Source organism: Hyperolius riggenbachi, chromosome 6 (genome assembly GCF_040937935.1).
Source record: "Hyperolius riggenbachi isolate aHypRig1 chromosome 6, aHypRig1.pri, whole genome shotgun sequence".
Lineage (NCBI taxonomy): Eukaryota > Metazoa > Chordata > Amphibia > Anura > Hyperoliidae > Hyperolius > Hyperolius riggenbachi.
The window spans coordinates 224,084,822-224,105,182 of record NC_090651.1 but is presented as its reverse complement, the minus strand read 5'-3'; the positions used below and the strand labels follow the sequence as shown (position 1 = coordinate 224,105,182).

General features: G+C 44.9%; 1 protein-coding gene across 1 annotated transcript in view; it reads right to left on the bottom strand.

Annotated features, from left to right (window-relative positions):
• Positions 1-3,975: 3,975 nt before the first annotated feature.
• Positions 3,976-20,361, bottom strand: part of LOC137522660 (mucin-17-like) — a 68,473-nt gene continuing 52,087 nt past the window's right edge. The window contains exons 8-9 of the mRNA XM_068242733.1: positions 10,524-10,663; positions 3,976-5,694 (exon numbers count right to left, since the gene is read on the bottom strand). Coding sequence (XP_068098834.1) covers positions 5,644-5,694; positions 10,524-10,663 — 191 coding nt within the window. The 3' untranslated portion in view covers positions 3,976-5,643. The remainder of the gene's footprint in view (positions 5,695-10,523; positions 10,664-20,361) is intronic.

Here is a 20,361-nt window from a genome sequence, read left to right as displayed (position 1 = left end):
ATAAGCATGCACTGAAATGCTCATAGGTTTGAAGGAGTGTTTATGTGAGCCTGGTGAGCGTTCTGGCTTCTTGGAATCTCTGCGGAGCTTCAAGGCGTTCTGGGAGATTCCGAGAGAAGTTTTGCTTGGTACCCTAAATACGATCAACAGCGGCTTTTGTTTTGAAAGAGACACTTCGAACAGGTTTTGTGGCAGATTTGGTATTTTCGGACGCTCCTTGGAAGGTGGTGGGTCTGGAGGGTGTCGATGGCTTCTTCTCTGGTATCCACAGTCCTGATAGGTGTTACGCTGAGACTTGCTGATGGGCATGTTTCGGTGGCTTCTGTTTCCAATGAAGTCGGTTTCGGGTGGACTGACTCTGGAATTGGACCTTGTCGAGCTGTCCCGACCTTCATGAGTCTTCGGTTGGAGTCTTTTGATAATAGCAGTTTTGAGGGTCGTCCGGAATTTGACCCTGGAGGGGGGGGGGGTACTGTAATGATCTGCTCAGCTGCCTGTGCAGGCAGGCAGCTTTTTGACCATTGTTTAGGTTTGCATGCTGCAGAAATCTGGAAAGGAGACTTTCTGTCAGTTTTGCAGCTTGTGCTTGCTGCGGAATTTGCATACGTTGTCATGCAAATTGCCTGGCCACATTCATTGGAGGCGTGTACTATAAGTATTATGTGTTTCCCACAATGCTTGACTGGTCATAAGGATTCCTTCCTGTGAAACACTCCTGGAGGAGTGTCAGCCTTACTCTCTGTTTGAAGATCAGCTTAGAGTAATTCCTGGAAACTGCACTAGGCAGGTTCCCTCTGTGCAGTTAGGATTGCTTATCTGTTTTGTTTGTTCTGTTGCGATTGTCCTGTCCCAGCGGTGGTCGACAGGAAATCATTCTGATCTCTGTTCTTGGAGTATAGCTAGTGCAGCGGTTGCTACCAGCTATCTCTTCTGATCTGTCTCCTTGGATCGCGCTAGCCTCTTTTCGCTAGTGCTGTGGATCCTTCTGTTCTGCCTCCCTGGATCGCACTAGCATCCTGCGCTAGTGCTGTGGATCCTTCTGTTCTGTCTCCGTGGATCGCACTAGCATCCTGCGCTAGTGCTGTGGATCCTTCTGTTTTGCTACTCTGTACCTGGATCGCACTAGCATCCTGCGCTAGTGCTGTGGATCCTTCTGTTCTGTCTCCGTGGATCGCACTAGCATCCTGCGCTAGTGCTGTGGATCCTTCTGTTCTGCTACTCTGTACCTGGATCGCACTAGCATCCTGCGCTAGTACTGTGGATCCTTCTGTTCTGTCTTCCTGGATCGCGCTAGCCACTTTCGCTAGTGCGGTGGATCCTATCTCCCGCCTGTTCCTGTTTTCGTGTGTCTGTCTTGTCTGCTACGAACGCTTGCTGGAGGCTCGGTGAGGTAACCGTTAAGCAAGCGCTCGCGTCCTCTGTTTCATGTTTGTCTGTCGATGGTTAGTTAGGCGTGCTTGTCTCTATTGTGCTTATCACGTGGAGACCGCGCATGAACGCGTGCACTGTTGCGAATGAGTGCGGTGTTCGCGTTCAGTTAGCGTTTGTTATTTTTTTTTCCTCATTGTATGATTTGCTGTGCCTTTGCTACTCTCGTGCTCCGCCTTGCTGTAGCCTTATGTCACATCTGGCGATCACACCTCTCGCGATCGCGTTCCTACTTCTTATCTGCTGTGGTGTGTGCACCGTCGCGGGTTGACGACTAGTTTGGTGCACACACATACAACCTGTCCCTTTGCTCGTTCTCATTCGCAATCACTTCTCTTGCGATTGCGTTCTGCGCTTCGTACAATTCCTGTCTGGCATTTGTGGAGGTACAGAGGATTGGTTCCTCTGCACTCCCCAACGCCATCTGCCGACAGGAATTTCCCTCTACGGGTGCGTAGCACCTTTTGCTGGGTTCCTGCAATTATACGCTTGTGGAGGATTTCCGCCGTATCAGCGCACGCGTTGTGCGCTAATCACGGAGTAAGTTCCACAATCGTTACAGTTACCTGGCAGCCCTGCTGATCCTCTGCCTCTAATACTATTAGCCATAGCCCCTGAACAAGCATGCAGCAGATCAGGTGTTTCAGACTTTAAAGTCAGATCTGACAAGACTAGCTGCATGCTTGTTTCTGGTGTTATTCAGATACTACTGCAGAGAAATAGACCAGCAGGGCTGCCAGGCAACTGGTATTGAGTATAAGGAAATAAATATGGCAGCCTCCGTATACCTCTTAACTGAAGTTCCCCTATAAGTTCCCTGAAATTGGCTTTGGAATGAAAGATGTCAAATATTTTGAGCACAGTGTGCCATCACCCCTGTTTTGCGGAAGTATTATTGCAATAAAATGATTGTTCCAATTCCCACCCTGCTGCAGGAGTAATTAGAGCTGCACAGGGCAAGAGACTTTCTAAGGCTCAGTTCCGACTTGATCGGATGCAGAACAGGCACGGTAAGCGCATCTGCTCTGCGCCATCCACTCCATGTTCACCCATCCGAAGCGTTCGCCACTTCCTGCCACCACTCGGTCAGCCCGGAGGCCGGCAGAAGCATGGGGCTCTCCATAGGCTGCATTAGACCAATTCTCCCTAGCAACAGGGAGAATTTTTATTGGTCCACCATGAACCAGAGAATTAACCCGGTTGCTGAGGATTCACAGTGCTCTTTTGCAACCCAATGGAGATTCTCCCGACCACCAGGCTGTGCACAGGGACAGAGCAGTCTGAGGCATGTAGCCCAGGGCTGATGCATTACCCCCATAAGCTGTATGGGGGAACATGCAGAATTATCGTGGACTGCACATAAGTGCATCCCACTTACTGCAATGGATCCCGTGCAGTGTGAATGGCTCCCTTTTATAAAACAGGAGCTGTTTACTTTTAGTTTAGCGATGTATTAAATTTAAGCAGCTTGAAAATGAACCCGTCAAATCATGCCAAGGTGGAATTTAATTGGTCCATTTTCAAGCTACACATATTTGCATACAGAATTTGTACAATCCTGGCATCAACTCAGAATTATTTGCAACTCATTGACCATCCCTAGAGACTAGACACTGCTACCTGTCAGTTTGTGTTAGAAGCGCTGTAAAATGCTTGTGCTTTATATATGCATGAAAGCAAATTAATCAAGATGAAATAATGCTTGCCGTTAATCTTTGCAATATTTTAAGCTAAACTGCCAAAACACTTGAGCTTTTTTCAGAAAATGTTCTTTCCATTTTCGGTAAACGTTTGCCGTAAAAGATACAGAATACGATTATGCGTTTGACTCCACTACCGGTATATTGCTTTTGAAAATTGCTCAGTGGTGAGAGATAGTATGGCCAGTAGAAAATGGTCCATAGAGTAATTTATGATAAGAATTCCATATGCACATACATCAGACAATCATTTTAAAGGATACCTGACCCAAGCAAAGCACAGAGGCATGTTTATGCTGGATCCACATACCTCTGTGCATTGTCCGTTTTTCTCCTTGACCCCCAAGACCCTGTTTTCACGCTTTGAAAAATATGACTTTTGGCTAAACTCAAATTTTCCAACAGGAAGAGGAAGGCTTGCGGTGATGGTCCCTCCTATCACCCTACCATTTCCTCCTCCTAAGGGGAGTGAATGGGGAAAGGGGAGGAGGCTGATAGGAGGGAAAATTGCAGCAAACCTGACTCTTCATGTTTAATAATGTGACTTTAGCCAAAAGTGAACATTTTCAAGGAGTTCTAATGGGTACCGGGTGGAACGAGGAGAGGAACAGCTTCGGTAGCTTTGCCTCACTTCAGGTCAGCTGTACCTTAATATCAAGACTATTCCTCCATGTAGAGACAGTAACACCACTCAATGGTTTTTTATGCTATGAGGTATATTTATTTATTTTTTGTCAAGCATTCCCACCTGGGTTAAACAAGGTACCATATCATAAAATACAATGCTTTAGTAATAAAATATACATTTAAAAATACAATGGGGTTTAAAAAAAATAGTGTCGTTTTTTCTGGGAAACTGAAACTGTATCGTTTTTGTTACAAAGTAAAAAATTTTCATAAGTGCAAAATTTGCTCAGAATATACATTCCTATAGACAGCAGCAGAGAGAATAGAGTGCATACAAAATAGGTTTGTTCATTACTCAACACATTATAGACTATAATAATAGTATAATTTACTATATCAATGCCAAGGAATACTTGGGATGAGGGTAAGTAAACATGTGCAAATGAATGCTTAAAGTTGCAATATCTGGCGAAACCACATCCGTCAGGTAAGTGCTTCATATATTTATTGCCCTTAGGTGGCCACTAAGGATTCGCCAATCATTCTTTTCAAATTATTCATGTGATCAGAAATGAAATTCTCCTAACTAATCCAATCAGATTAATGGGTTTGATCCAAAAATCAGACTGATTTCATTTATCAGATCGGATTGGTTAGAGATTTTCGGCCATTACTGGCTGAGCACGATCATTTCTGATCGATCATATGAATGATCATAAACAAACAATCCTTCCGCAAATTGTGTTGTTAGTGGCCACCTTTAATCTCAGTCTTCAACCAAAACAATTTTGAGGAGAATGGTAAAAGGTTAGAACTTTTATCAAGTGTAATGTCGTCTATGGCCCACTGCTGAGATTCCTTCACTTCCTGTTCCAGGTGGTGCCACAAGAATCAGGCAAACTCTCCTGCAGTGTCATAGATGGCAATAAGAAGCTGTTGGGTTCTAATCGTCCTCCACACCACAATGGATATCCTGGTTGAAGAGATTCCCTTGCATTCTGTCACTAGTGTGCCTGCAGGAAGTGGCAACATTTTTCAAATGGGCACACATCAGTAAAACTACAGTGGTCCAGTAAAACCCAAGCTGCCTACCTGATTAAGTCATTATTTCAAGTAAAATATTGTTTTTTTTTTTTTTTTTAAAAAGGGCGATTTGAATGAAAAATTGCTGCAGAATTTTAGTTTCTTACTGTGATATATTTTCATAATTTTGTTTTGTATCTGTTCACAGTAAGACAATAAGCCTGTCTTCTTTGTGAAGATTACAGACTAGGTAGGTGACCTAGGAGACTGATAGTCTACAGGCTGGATTTCCTTTATAGACTTGGGTTCATACAACAGTGGCAGTAAAGTGCAGTCTCCAGGAGGCAGAGCAGGTAAGACTGCCACCATTTGGATTATAGGTAAACATGGCAAAGTAGTGTTTTTTATTAACAGGGATCAGAGTTCAGGACTCAGGCATCCATCTTTCTCAACGTGCGGACACGCCCCTCTATTTAAAGTTTTTATAGAATAGTAATTTGATCTTACAAATCCTCAAAGATGTGGGAAAGGATGTGAGATTTGGTATGTTTATTAATAGAAGTTGCATTACCACTTGCATGTAGTGCTGGGTGACCTGCGGTTGTGTTTTCAGCAAGTAAAGGCAAAGGGCAGTGAACGTCGATGGTGTTTCTTAGCATTGTGTCATAAGAGTTTATTAAAATCATTATTATAAATATTTTTAATTGAGTTAAAGCACAGAATTATTATATTTTTCATCACAAGCCAACTTGTGTTTTAGGTTTATCATTCCCTTTCTGATGACACTTTCAGATGAGTGTTTCATTCAGGTAGGCTTGATCTTAAGGAAAGTGCAGTGCAGTAGTGCTTGAATGCAGAGTTCTGGTCACGTCTGTCCCGGATTGTGTCCCACCACATCAGGCCTTTTAATCTTGAACTGTGGGAAAAAATATATGCCCTAGGTTAATCTTGTAATTAGCTAATTGCAACTCTAAGGGTAGGAACACATTAGGCAGAATCGCATATGCGCTTTCCATAGCACATAGTGGAAAATGCGTATGTGATTCTGCCTAGTGTGTTCCTGCGCTAAAGAGGACCTGGAGTCATATCTTTGCATCCTAACTTTCAGTTCTGTCTCAAATAAAGAGTGCAATGATTTAACTAAAAGGCTTTCCCTTTCTTAGTTTTGCTTGAAAAGATTTTGTACAGAAAGTGTCTAGTCTAGAGAATTGTTAGGTCTTGTTCACACTATGAGCATATCATTTTATTGAATTAACGTTAATCAGAATAACCTGTGTAAAGTCTATCCACATGATGAGTAGAGCAGAATGCAATACATTACATGCAATGCACTGCACAGTTTACACCAAGAGTCCCCAAACTTTTTCGATCAAGGGCCAGGTCAACATACTTCAGACTGCTGGGGGGGCCGGAGAATACATAAAATGATGTAGAAAAACTTTACATTGAGCCCAGGTATTGTAGACAGCGCCTACTAACATGGGCAGCTCTCATGTCTCCCATTGATCCAGAGCCGACATTATGCCTCCAACACAGCATGTAATACATTTTGTGTGTGGGGGCCAGTGAAAAAGCCTCAGGGGGCCGCATTCGGCCCGCGGGCCTTAGTTTGAGGACCACTGCTTTACACACATCAATATTAAGGGTGCGGTACAACCATACCGTATGGCATACATTACCATGAAAGTATGCCTCACTGTCAATGTAAACTGGAACGTTATTCAGGAAATGTATTGCATCCACTCCGTTATGCCGTCGGAACCCATTGCATTGCACCGGTATCAATGTGATAGTCCGATAGGACTATCTTTGCATTTCTGTCAACCAAATGCAACGGTTTTTGTCCATTGCATTGCAATGGACGAACTTTGAAAGGACCCTCATACTGTTGGAAAATGGCTACTTAATTTTGATATATGGGGTGCACACATACCTACCTAACAATGATACCAAGGGGAACCCAATACTGCTCTGTGATGGCACACATGGATTTATTTGGGTGCATGGCTACATAATTCATGTATCTGGAGGCCACAGCCCTACTTAATTTTTGCATTCTGGGTCAAGTGTCTACTTAATTCTTTCATCTGTAGGACATGGCTACTTAGTTTTATCTGAAGATCACCTACCTGGGTGTTTATTTTTATCTGGGGGCACATGGCCATCTTAACCAGTTCTCCTCCAGCGTGATGAGTATCTGTCTCTGAAAACATCACTTTAGCTTCCAGAGACATAGATACTTGCCCAAGTATGCAGGTGATCCCGGCAGCATGCAGCAGTGCACAGATTGGTGAATGGGACCATGTGTTTCCAAAGCTAATCAAAGTGTCTAATGAATTGCAGCGAGCAAAGGTGATCATTGGTTGTAAACAAAACAAACTGTCACTTCCTGCTAACATGGAATGCTATGATTCAGCATTCTAAATAGACAGGAGACTGGGTGAGGACTTGTTGTGGACAAAAAAAAATATTACATAATAAAATATTACAAGTTAAAATGTCCTATACCTATAATATACACATTAACTCCTTCTGCTCCCTCCCTCCATGTAATTATTGATAGAGTTCAATGAGAAAACCCAAAATGGGAAAAAAATACACCTTTATTTCCAAATAAAATATTATCACCATACATTGTACTAGGGACACAATTTAAAGGCTGTAATAACTGAGATACATGTGCAAATACAATTTATGGGTTTAATCTACAGTAGCGCTTTGTATTTTAAAACTATAATTGTGGAAAACTGAGAAATATATTTTTCATTTATTCTTATTCCCTTTAAAAAGCATACAAAATGGCTTTGATGCCTCAACATTTATGTTCTGTTTATACATGTGAAAAGCAAATAAAACATTGTTTAAAAAAAAAAAAAAAGCATACAAAATAAAATAATTGTTAGCAAAAATTTGCATGCAAAGAAAACTTATTTGTGGCAAAAAACAAACAAACCAATTTTCCAAATGAATTGGAAGCAGCACTGAAATCTGAAAAGGACTCTGGATTTTAAGGGAAAAAACCCTTAGGCCCTATTCATAGTGGTCAGTTGCATTGCAGAAAAATTCTGCATGTCAATTCACCGCTTATACAATTCTGTGGGCCTGTTCACAGTAATGGATCATGTTTTTCTAACTTGCAGTTTGATGCGACGTTAAAGTCGCACCGCAAACTAACAACGCAACGCGGGCAAAAAGTCGCAACGCAGTGTTACGAACGCATACAGCATATACAGTAGAAAATAGAGGCAATGAAGAGTATGTCGCCAAGTCTTACTGAGCATGTGCAAACAGTCTAACGCAGCTAAAAACGTGTATAACACACAGCATGCAGCACTTTCATTTAACGTGCAGCGTTACACACGTCTGCACTGTGAACAGGCCATTGATTTTCCATTGCTGTGAATTATTCTGCGTTACGTGTTATTTTAACGTGCGACTTTAACGTCGCACTGTGAAAGAGGCCTAAGGCTAGCTAGGTCCACAGTGCTCAGTTGTGTTGCAGATGAATTCTGCTTGTCAACTTCCTGCCCATACTATTCTATGGGCCTGTTCAGAGTTCTGCATTGTAGCTGATCACATTATTCTAACTCGCTACATGCAGGCTTTGTATTTAACCACTTGATGACCCAGCCTTTACCCCCCCCTAAGGACCAGCGCTGTTTTTTCAGATCTGTGCTGGGTGGGCTCTACACCCCCCCGCACAGATCAAGTGACAGGCAGAGCGACCAGATCGCCCCCCTTTTTTCCCCACTAGGGGGATGATGTGCTGGGGGGTCTGATCGCTCCTGCATGCTGTGGGTGGCGGGGGGGGGGGGGGGGGTACCTCAAAGCCCCCTCCACCGCAAGATTCCCCCTCTCCCTCTCCTCCCTCCCTGCCTGAGAGATCGGAGGCTGCACAGGAACGGATCTAACCTGTGCAGCCTCTAACAGGCTTCCCGCTGTCATGTGACAGCGATCCCCGGCCGCTGATTGGCCGGGGATCGCTGATCTACTACAACGCTGCTACTGTTAGCAGCGTTGTAAAAATGTAAACAAAGCAGATTATTTCCGCTTGCGTTTACATTTAGCCTGCGAGCCGCGATCGGCGGACCGCAGGCTATTCACGGAGCCCCCCCCGTGAAATGACAGGAAACAGCCGCTCGCGCGAGCGGCTGTTTCCTGATTAATTAGCCTGCAGCCGGTGACGCAGATCTGCGTCGCTGGTCCTGCAGCTGCCACTTTGCCGACGCGCGTTATGAGTGCGCGGTCGGCAAGTGGTTAAGTATTTGTTTAGACTCCATTACAGTTCACGTACACACTATAGCATGTGTGTCATGCAACTGGCCACTGTGAACCTAGCCTTATGCTAGGAATACACGGTACGTTTTTGTACCGTGTAATCGAGCCGCTGATGGCTCGATTGATAAAATGTGACGTGTCCCATCACCTGCCGGATCGATTCCGCGCTCGATTCCACGGGCAGGACAATGGAAGAAAACGAGGAGAAGATAAGAAGCGCCCGCGGGGGCGAGCGGGAATCGATCCAGGCGCCCGCGGGGATGCGCCGGAATCGATCCAGCGGCTCGATTACACTGTACAAAACGTACCGTGTATTCCTAGCATTAGTGTTGAAGTGGTTAACTTGGCTTAAAAGCAAGAAAACTGTCTATTCCTGATGACCACAAAGGTTAGACAGTTCCCTTAAATAGTAAATATAAATTATGGGTCTGTGATATTATTTTTACTATGGTTTTATTATGGATTATTGCACTCCTGTACGTATGCCACTGGCTGTGGCATATTTTTTTTCTGCCTGGATAAAGTGCATGTAAGTTGGCAAGGCAGCTGGAATCTTTGTAAAAGCCTTTGTTCAAAATGATACCTGCCAGTTTTTGCAGTGTGTAGTGCAAGGCTCAAAGATGACAGTTCCAAACTCAATCGCATAAGAGACCAAAATCTAAATCCTAGTCTATTATTATTATTACTATTTATTGTACAGTGGGATGCAAGAGTTGTTACTCATCATGATTTTCCTGTATAAATCATTGGTTGTTACGATAAAAAATGTCAGTTAAATATATCATATAGGAGACACACACAGTGATATTTGAGAAGTGAAATGAAGTTTATTGGATTTACAGAAAGTGTGCAATAATTGTTTAACTACTTTCGCCATGTGCGCTCCCGCGTGTGCATGCGCCCTCCCGACCCGCGGTTTGTTAGCCTCCCTGGTGCCCAATCACTGATTCTTCTCCTCCGCAGAAAAAGCGACAACTTCTCTCGGAAGCCTACCTTTTTCTGCCTCCTACGCCCCCCCCTACGTCCCTCTAAGCGTACATGTTACGCTTAGAGTGACGTCATGTAAACAAACCTAAGGTTGCCACTACATCTACATTAAAAAAAATGTTTAATAATTAAAAAAACTATTGCAATTAAAAAAATAAATAAAAAAATAAACATAAATATTTACCTAAGGGTTTTTATTACAAGCTTGTAAATAGTGATGGATGCAAAACTGAAAAAAATTACTTTTATTTCCAAATAAAATATTGTTGGCATTGTAATAGGGACATAATTTAAACGGTGTAATAACCGGGACAAATGGGCAAATACACGTAGGTTTTAATTATGGAGGCATGGATCTGGTGAGCACAAAACATACCTCACCTCTTCCTAGGCTAGCATAGAACACTAATTGGAGTAAAGGTGCCCAATTTCCCAACTCACTAACATATAATCAGATCTGTTTAAGTAGTTGCTATTTACCGTTTGGCAGGTGTCTACTTTCTCCAGTTTTGGCTGGTACGTTTCTGAAGAAAATTCTTCATAGGGATTTTCTTGGACATTGTACCTTCCAGTCCTCGGTGATAATGTTTCCATGTGGGCTCTAGCCACGGCGTCCATATCTGAACAAGATAAAGTCATTCACATGCCATTATCAGCGGAAATGTCTCCATGTCTTTTTTATGTTCAGATAATATTCAAAATATCACTATTATTTGTACAGGGTTATAGGGAGTACACACACACACACACACACACACACAAATCTGCACTTACAAACACTGCTCCTTCAAATCTCCCAGCAGTCTTCCTATATTACTACATACATAATTCTTTCCCAATTAGCTAATTGGCTCTCTGATGCAGTAGTCCTGAGAACAAGCAAAGAAGGATAGAAATGCAAAACTTCACAGGAGTTCTAACTGTTAAGGCTGGTACACACTTTCATAGGTAAGCTCTCATACTTTATGGAGGTGGTAAAATTGTTCATGATTGACCAATCAAAATTGAAGGTGTGTACCAGGCTTAACTCTACAAAAAATAGGTTTTATATGTTGCTAACCTTTGTTGAACAGATTTAACTACTTCCTGGCACAGGAAATAAAGGGAAAAAAGCCTAATGTCATCCCACCAATATGAACCAGGCTGTGGCTGCAAACCCTTAACACATTATCCAACAGTGACAAAATATGCAGCTGTGCTTCAGTGAACAGCAATGGAATACCACCTGTTCCTGCAGTAAAGCTGTGTCTATGATCCTACTGTGCACCCTTCTTCATTAGTCAGAAATTCTGTGAGCTTAAACCAGTATAGCCTGCTAACTTCAAGCTTAATACTAGGTTCACCACTTTACCCATTTTGTAGTGAAAGTAGTTAGTAGCAGCATTGTAAAAGACAACTAATGAATGTCTCAATATAGCAGTTTAGACACAATGGCTACTTAGCAACTCTCTCATCTGTTCCAGGCTGGCAAGAAAGGGGCAGCAGTGGCACCCTGGTCATCCACTCTAATCAAGCAGGGGGCAGTATTTAAAAAGACACTGAAGCGAAAAAAAAAATGATGATATAATGAATTGGTTGTGTAGTACAGATAATTACTAGAATTTTAGTAGCAAAGAAAACATTCTAATATTTTTATTTTCAGTTATATAGTGTTTTTTATAACATTGCATCATTCTCTAATATTTTGCAGTTTAGACACTACTCAGCATTCTAAATGGGTTCAAAAGATCACTAGCCTGCTCTGGAAAATCTTTCCTGCAGAAGGAAAAAAGAAACATTGTCTTTTAAAGCTTATTATCTCAAGTGTCTGGCAGAGTTCTCTGCGACTTTGAAAGTCGTGGAGCTCAATGGCTAATTTGCATAGATAACAACTGGAGTTTCTTAGCTCTTCCTTTACTGGAAACAACATTAGACTTATGTCTCTGCTGCCAATGTTTTTTTTTCTTAGCTGTACTACACATACAAATCATTAGATCATATTTTTTTTCACTTCAGTGTCGCTTTAAGTCTGCTTTAAAGTGAACCTCCGGACTAAAAATCCACTCAGCAGCACTGAAAAGGCCTGGTGTTTCTTTAACAGTTTCACAGCATCAGAACTTTGTTTCTCTTACACAAGCCTCATTTTTAGCTGCACAGAAGAAAACTGCCCGGGTTTTTTTCCCCTGATGCTGCACAAAGCATGATGGGATTTCTGATGTTGTTGTTCTCTTTCTGCTGTTTTGGTGCAATTTTTTTTTTTTTACATTTTTAATTTGACATTTGAAGCCTAGTGTGTGCAGCTGAGAAGGGTAATCAGGACACAGGTCAGTTGGAACTGTGTTTCCTGCTCCTTGTCACCTCCTTTCAACCAAAAAGATGGCTGCCCCATGACTGTAACGATCGGTGGGCGCAGAGAGTATCTGATTACCAGTGATCTGCAGTATCACCGGAAATACAGATATATACCAGATTATAAGTGATCTGCAGTCTCACCGATAATCCGATATACAAACTAACCTCTGTTCGCCTGAGTAGAGTGTAGTGTTTTGGTGTAACAGTAACACTAGGAGGCCTAGGCCTCAGTGCAGCAAAGAGAACTGCACGGATTCCTTCCGCAGACCTGAGCTCTCCAAGACGGGAGGAGTCAGACTGACAGTAGGAAGGAAAGTCCGAGAGTGACACTCAGGAAGAAGTGTCACTAACAGGACTGGGAACCGCCTCCAATCGTGAGGTCGGTTCTCGAGGTCGGACAAGCCAGGTCGTACACACACGGACAGATAAAGTACAAATACAGCAGGCAAAGGCGGAGTCAAAGTACAGGCAGGGTTCGGCAACGGGGTATCAGATATATCGGGGTACAAAATCAGGAGGCAGAAAGAGAGTCTAGGAACGAGCCGAGGTTCGGCAACAGAGTATCAGAAATATCGGGGTACAAAATCAGAGTTCAGGAGGATAGTCGAGGCAGGCAAAAGTCATAACAGATAATCACAATCAAACTAGTACTTTAGCTATCAATAATCTAGCTAAGTGTAGGATTACAGCTCCAGCTGGTCCCGGCACACTTAAGGATCTGACTACGGATCTGGGTGCTCCCACATATGTGATCGCACGCCAGACAAAGAGCAAGTGAACAACCAGCAGTATATATACTCTAGGACCTTTCCAGGACCTCCCTAATTGCTGGTCCAATGAGAGCAGTGGAATTTGTCAGCTGACCCAGCTGGTCAGCCGACACCCTTCTAACTGCTATTTAAACTCTGCCTCTCTGCTCGCGCGCGTGTAAGTCTGAATCTTGGTGGACTATCAGTCCCAGCCACACCAGTACTGTCATGCAATGTATCTAGTGCGGGGGCCGCCTCTGATGCGGATTCCGCCGTTCCCAATGCGGATTCCGCCGCACTGCCTATGCGGCATGCAGCGTTTTTTCCGCGTTGTGACGCCATGCTGGACGCGGAAACAGCCGCCTCACCTTGAGAGACGGCGGCATTTCCGCGTTTCCTTACAGTACCCCCCCCCCCGAGGAGTGGACTCCGGACAACTCCTACCAGGTTTCTCGGGATGTAAGGCATGAAACTCCCTCCTTAACTCGTCTGCATGCATGCGTGAACCCGGTACCCACTGTCTCTCCTCAATGCCGTACCCTTTCCAATGTACGAGGTACTGTACCGAATTCTGTACCATGCGTGAATCCAATATCTTTTCTACCTCGTACTCAGGTTGGTCGTCTACCACCACAGGAGGAGGAGGAGTGGGACCCACATGGACTGCTGGTTTAAGCAGGGAAACATGAAAAGACCTTACCCCCCGCATGCTAGTGGGAAGTTCGACAGTATAAGTAACATTGTTGATCTTTTTGGTTATCGGAAATGGACCCACAAACCTGGGACCAAGCTTATTAGACGGTTGTTTTAGGGCCAAGTGACGTGTGGACACCCAAACCGGGTCTCCTGGTTGGAATCTCCACACCACCGACCGTCTCTTGTCGGCTTGACCCTTCTGACTCAAGAAGGCCTTCTCCAGGTTATTTCTTACTGTCCCCCACAGGTCCTTGAATGACCTTTGCCAGACCTCCAGGGCTGGAAACGGAGTGGAGGCTATAGGCAATGGGGAAAATTTGGGTGATCTTCCCGTCACTACTTGAAAAGGCGAAAAACCGGAGGACGAGTTTTTTAAATTATTTTGGGCAAATTCTGCAAACGGCAGAAATCTGACCCAATCGTCCTGTGCTTCAGCTACATAACACCTTAAGAACTGCTCTAACGATTGATTTATTCTCTCAGTCTGGCCGTTGGTCTGAGGGTGATATCCAGACGAGAAAGACAGTTTTATGTCCATGAGCTGGCAAAAAGCTTTCCAAAAACGTGAGACGAATTGAACTCCCCTGTCTGAGACTATGTTTTCGGGAATACCGTGCAAACGAAAAACATGCGTAATGAACAACTCGGCCAGTTCTGGAGCGGAGGGGAGTCCTTTCAAAGGTACAAAATGGGCCATTTTGCTAAACCGGTCGACCACGACCCAAATGACCGCCATTCCCTCAGACCTGGGAAGTTCGCCTACAAAATCCATGGACAGGTGGGTCCACGGTTCAGTCGGGGTGGGCAATGACTGCAAGGTACCGACAGGTGCCAGCCGGGAGGGTTTACTCTTGGCACATGTCACACACTCCTTCACATATTCCTTGCAATCCGCCGCCAGAGAAGGCCACCAGGCGCATCTGGCTACTAAATCTTGTGTTCTGGATGCCCCCGGATGCCCTGCATTCTTATGTGCGTGGAACATCTCCAGAACCTGAAGGCGAAACGGCAGAGGAACGAACAGAACCCCTGCGGGCTTCCCTTCCGGGATGTCCTGCTGAAAGGGACTCAGCGTCTCCCTCCAATCCTCCCAAGTACCAGTGGCTGCCAGTATCAATCTCTGAGGAATAATGGTCTCAGGAACGGAGGGCTGTGCTGTCTCTGCCTCAAAGCATCTGGACAAGGCATCTGCCTTAACATTCTTGCTCCCCGGGGTATATGTAATGATGAAGGTGAACCTGGAGAAAAATAGCGACCATCGAGCCTGACGAGGGCTCAACCTCTTAGCCCCCTCGATGTATTCTAAGTTCTTATGATCGGTGTAAACCGTAATGGTATGCTCAGCTCCTTCTAACCAATGTCGCCATTCCTCGAAAGCTAATTTGATGGCCAGGAGCTCCCTATTACCAATATCATAATTCTTCTCTGCAGGGGAAAACCTGCGAGAGAAATAAGCGCAAGGGTGCATTCTACCCTGCAAGCCTGATCGCTGAGACAGCACAGCCCCCACTCCTACCTCTGAAGCATCCACCTCCACAATGAACGGGAAGGACGTATCCACATGTCTGAGGATGGGTGCTGAACAGAATAGGCCCTTCAGAGTGGAAAAAGCATGTAAAGCCTCAGGAGACCAGTGAGTTGTATCTGCCCCTTTCTTGGTGAGACTTGTAAGGGGAGAAATGACTGTGGAGTACCCCTTTATAAACCGTCTATAGTAATTGGCAAAGCCAAGAAAGCGCTGCAGAGATTTCAACCCCACCGGCTGTGGCCACTCCAGCACAGCCGAAACCTTGGCAGGATCCATTGACAGACCTGTGGTGGAAATTATATACCCCAAGAAGGCGACGGACGTTACTTCAAAGATACATTTTTCAAGTTTTGCATATAAGGAGTTCTGCCTTAACAGATTCAAAACAAACCTCACATGGTCTCTATGTTCAGAGAGGTTGTTGGAGAAGATAAGAATATCATCAAGATAGACTAAAACAAATTTCCCCAACACCTCTCTAAATACCTCGTTAATGAGTTCCTGGAAGACGGCCGGGGCATTACAGAGCCCAAAGGGCATCACCAGGTACTCGTAATGCCCGTCTGGTGTATTAAAGGCCGTCTTCCACTCATCGCCCTTTCTTATGCGTATCAAGTTATACGCGCCCCGCAAATCTAATTTAGAGAAGATTTTAGCGTCTGTAATTTGTGTGAACAAATCGTCTATCAGTGGCAGGGGATAGCGGTTCTTGACTGTAATTTTGTTAAGGCCGCGATAATCAATGCAGGGTCGCAGGCCTCCGTCTTTCTTTTTAACAAAAAATAAACCAGCTCCAGCAGGTGACCGAGACGGCCGAATGAAACCTTTGGCCAAGTTTTCACGTATATAATCCTGCATGGCTACTTTTTCGGGTCCCGACAGGTTGTACAAATGACCCCGGGGAGGTACACATCCTGAACGGAGGTCAATGGGACAATCGAAAGGGCGATGTGGGGGCAACTTGTCTGCTGCCTTGGGACAGAACACATCGGAATACTCGGAATATTGGTCGGGTACCCCCTCCACCTGAATTCTGGTTTGCCCCAGGGTCAACTTCCCCAAACACTGCTGAAAACAACGAGGTGACCAAGTGGTTAACTGCCCTGTGGCCCAGTCTATTTGAGGTGAGTGGAGTTGCAACCAGGGCATGCCTAGGATGATAGTGGAGGTTGACATGTGCAATACAAAAAACGATAATTGTTCCCCATGAAGTACCCCTATGGTGACCTTCACCTCCGGAGTCTGAGACAGTGCACGATTCCGTTGCAGAGGGGAATCGTCCACTGCTGTAACCTGAATGGGGGGTCTCACAGGAGAAAGGGGGATACCCAATTCCTGCGCAAACTCAAAATTCATAAAATTGGCCGCTGAGCCCGAATCAATAAATGCCTTAGTGGCCATAGACTTATTCTCCCATGTAACCGTACAAGGGAGCAGTAACTTCTTTTCCTTAAGGGGTGCAGTTTGTGTGCCTAGGGTGTCACCCCCCACTATTCCTAGGCAAACTCGTTTCCCGACCTGTTAGGACAGTTTCGCACCCTATGCCCTGCTGCTGCACAGTACAGGCACAGCTGTTCTGTCATTCTTCGCCTTCGCTCTACCTGGGTCAGTCTCGACCGACCAATCTGCATTGGTTCGGGCGGCGGCAAGGCTGGGGAGGGAGAGACAGGCGGAGAAGGTGTTACTAGGGGTGTAGCGGACGGTGCCACATATGATGTCACCCTGACACGGTGACTGCCCCTAGCCTGCCTCTGATGGCGCAACCTGCGATCCACTCGGATGGCCGATGATATGGCCTCGTCAACTGTCTTGGGCTCGGGTACTGTTAACATTAAGTCGGAGACCTCCTCCGACAACCCAGACAAGAAGTAATCCATTAAAGCAAAGTTGTCAAATCTAGCCGTGACTGACCACCTACGGAACTCTGCCGCATAATCCTCAACCGAACCTCTGCCTTGCCGCAGGAGTTTGAGCTTCCGCTCAGAGGACGCAGCAAGGTCAGGGTCGTCGTAAATTACGGCCATGGCCTTAAAGAATTCTTCTACTGAGGTCAGAGCTATATCAGTAGAGGGTAGGTTATATGCCCAGGACTGGGAGTCGCCAGTCAGCAACGTTTTAATAAAAATGACCCGTTGGGTCTCAGTCCCCGAGGATCGGGGTCTCAATTCAAAATATGATAGCACTCTACTCCTGAAATTCCGGAAGTCAGACTTGTGGCCGGAAAATTTTTCGGGTACAGGCATACGTATATCATCACAAGGAGGGGATCGCACTGAATCAACTGACGTCTGGAGGGTTTTCACAGAGCCTGATAGGGCATCAATTAAGGCTCTGTGCTGGCCCAAAGCTTGATGAATGTTATCCACCGAAGTGGCAAGCACAGTCAGAGGATCAGTGCGTGATTCCATAGTTTTGGTGGTCTGGCGTTCTGTAACGATCGGTGGGCGCAGAGAGTATCTGATTACCAGTGATCTGCAGTATCACCGGAAATACAGATATATACCAGATTATAAGTGATCTGCAGTCTCACCGATAATCCGATATACAAACTAACCTCTGTTCGCCTGAGTAGAGTGTAGTGTTTTGGTGTAACAGTAACACTAGGAGGCCTAGGCCTCAGTGCAGCAAAGAGAACTGCACGGATTCCTTCCGCAGACCTGAGCTCTCCAAGACGGGAGGAGTCAGACTGACAGTAGGAAGGAAAGTCCGAGAGTGACACTCAGGAAGAAGTGTCACTAACAGGACTGGGAACCGCCTCCAATCGTGAGGTCGGTTCTCGAGGTCGGACAAGCCAGGTCGTACACACACGGACAGATAAAGTACAAATACAGCAGGCAAAGGCGGAGTCAAAGTACAGGCAGGGTTCGGCAACGGGGTATCAGATATATCGGGGTACAAAATCAGGAGGCAGAAAGAGAGTCTAGGAACGAGCCGAGGTTCGGCAACAGAGTATCAGAAATATCGGGGTACAAAATCAGAGTTCAGGAGGATAGTCGAGGCAGGCAAAAGTCATAACAGATAATCACAATCAAACTAGTACTTTAGCTATCAATAATCTAGCTAAGTGTAGGATTACAGCTCCAGCTGGTCCCGGCACACTTAAGGATCTGACTACGGATCTGGGTGCTCCCACATATGTGATCGCACGCCAGACAAAGAGCAAGTGAACAACCAGCAGTATATATACTCTAGGACCTTTCCAGGACCTCCCTAATTGCTGGTCCAATGAGAGCAGTGGAATTTGTCAGCTGACCCAGCTGGTCAGCCGACACCCTTCTAACTGCTATTTAAACTCTGCCTCTCTGCTCGCGCGCGTGTAAGTCTGAATCTTGGTGGACTATCAGTCCCAGCCACACCAGTACTGTCATGCAATGTATCTAGTGCGGGGGCCGCCTCTGATGCGGATTCCGCCGTTCCCAATGCGGATTCCGCCGCACTGCCTATGCGGCATGCAGCGTTTTTTCCGCGTTGTGACGCCATGCTGGACGCGGAAACAGCCGCCTCACCTTGAGAGACGGCGGCATTTCCGCGTTTCCTTACAATGACAAAGATGACAGCCCCCATGAATCACAAACATTTGCCTGTTCTTTTAAAACAGGGTGGGTAAGAGATTATATTACCTATCTATTCTAATTAACATAACTAATGTAACTTGATGACAGTATGTTTGTTTATGCTGAAGTTAACCTTTAAAGTCTTTAAAATAAACATGTCATGAGAATGTATGATGGCTTCCACTGCCAGCTTTTTCCTAAACCAGATTCTTTATGGCTGAATTGCAAGGCTCCTTGCCTCTCTAAGGCTAAGTTCACACTATATGCATGATGTAATGCCCACACCTACAACACGGCATAACATGGCGTACACTCTGCACATTAAAGAGTAACTGTCAGGCTGCAAAAGCTAATTTAAACCTCTATTCTCCTGTGTTAAACAGTTTAGAAGGAAGTCAAAAAGGCAATACTGAAGTTAAAAATCTCTCTTACTGTGATGTGTGCTGACAGCAAGGCTCTGTATTCCCAAGCCCATAAAAAGGACGAGAGGACACATACCATACAGCAAAGCATTCTGGGGCCCTCCCCTCGGCTGCTAGTGAGAAGTAGGCTCAAGTTACAACAGCATGTCCAGCCACATGGCTAATTAATATTCACTGCACAGTACTGTTATTCAGTACAAGCTTTTCTGTGAGTGGAATCATCAGGAAGCAGGCAGGACATGACGACACATTTGGCTTCATAGGAGACAGACAAACATGGAACCTGCCATGAGCTGTCAGGAGCATCATTCTCTGCAAATACTATATAAAAATTCTGTGAATTACAAACGTGGACAGTGAAATGCATATGTAATGTAAGTACTGCCAATATTTAGCTACTGATATATGTGTTTATTTTCTCTGAGACCTTATACCTAACAGCTCCTCTTTAAGGCTAGGTGCACAATACGGCTGTTGCTGGGTGCAGCGTTATGTGAACGCACTGTACATTCAATTGTATGGGCATGTTGACATCCCTTCATTGACCACATTTTCCAAATTTGCTTTCTACAGTGTGTTACTGCATAAGGTGTGTGATAAACATTTTACTATAGCAATCTTCATGCAAGTGAACTTGGCCTTAAAGTGCAAGCTATCTTCATTTCATGAAGACTTGCTTTGAACCAATGCACGTAATATGAACCAACCCTTCAAGTAGTTAAATTCTAAATGGCGTTGCTAAGCAATGGCTCAACGCCTACTCCTGGGAATACACGGGTCGAATTTGCTGCTCGATTCTCCCGCTCGATCGTTTCACCGCTTGATTCCGCAGTCAATTCTCTTATCCTCCGCTCATTTTCCATTCACCTCAATCTGGAATAGAGCGGCGAAACGATCGGATGGGAGATCGGACATGTGGAAAATTATCTATCGGGCCATCTTAATGGCTCAAAATCGAGCAGCTGACTAAGACACTGTGGTATTGCTTGGCAAGCCTTTTGACTGCCCAACGAGCAGTTACCAAAGCATACTGTCAAT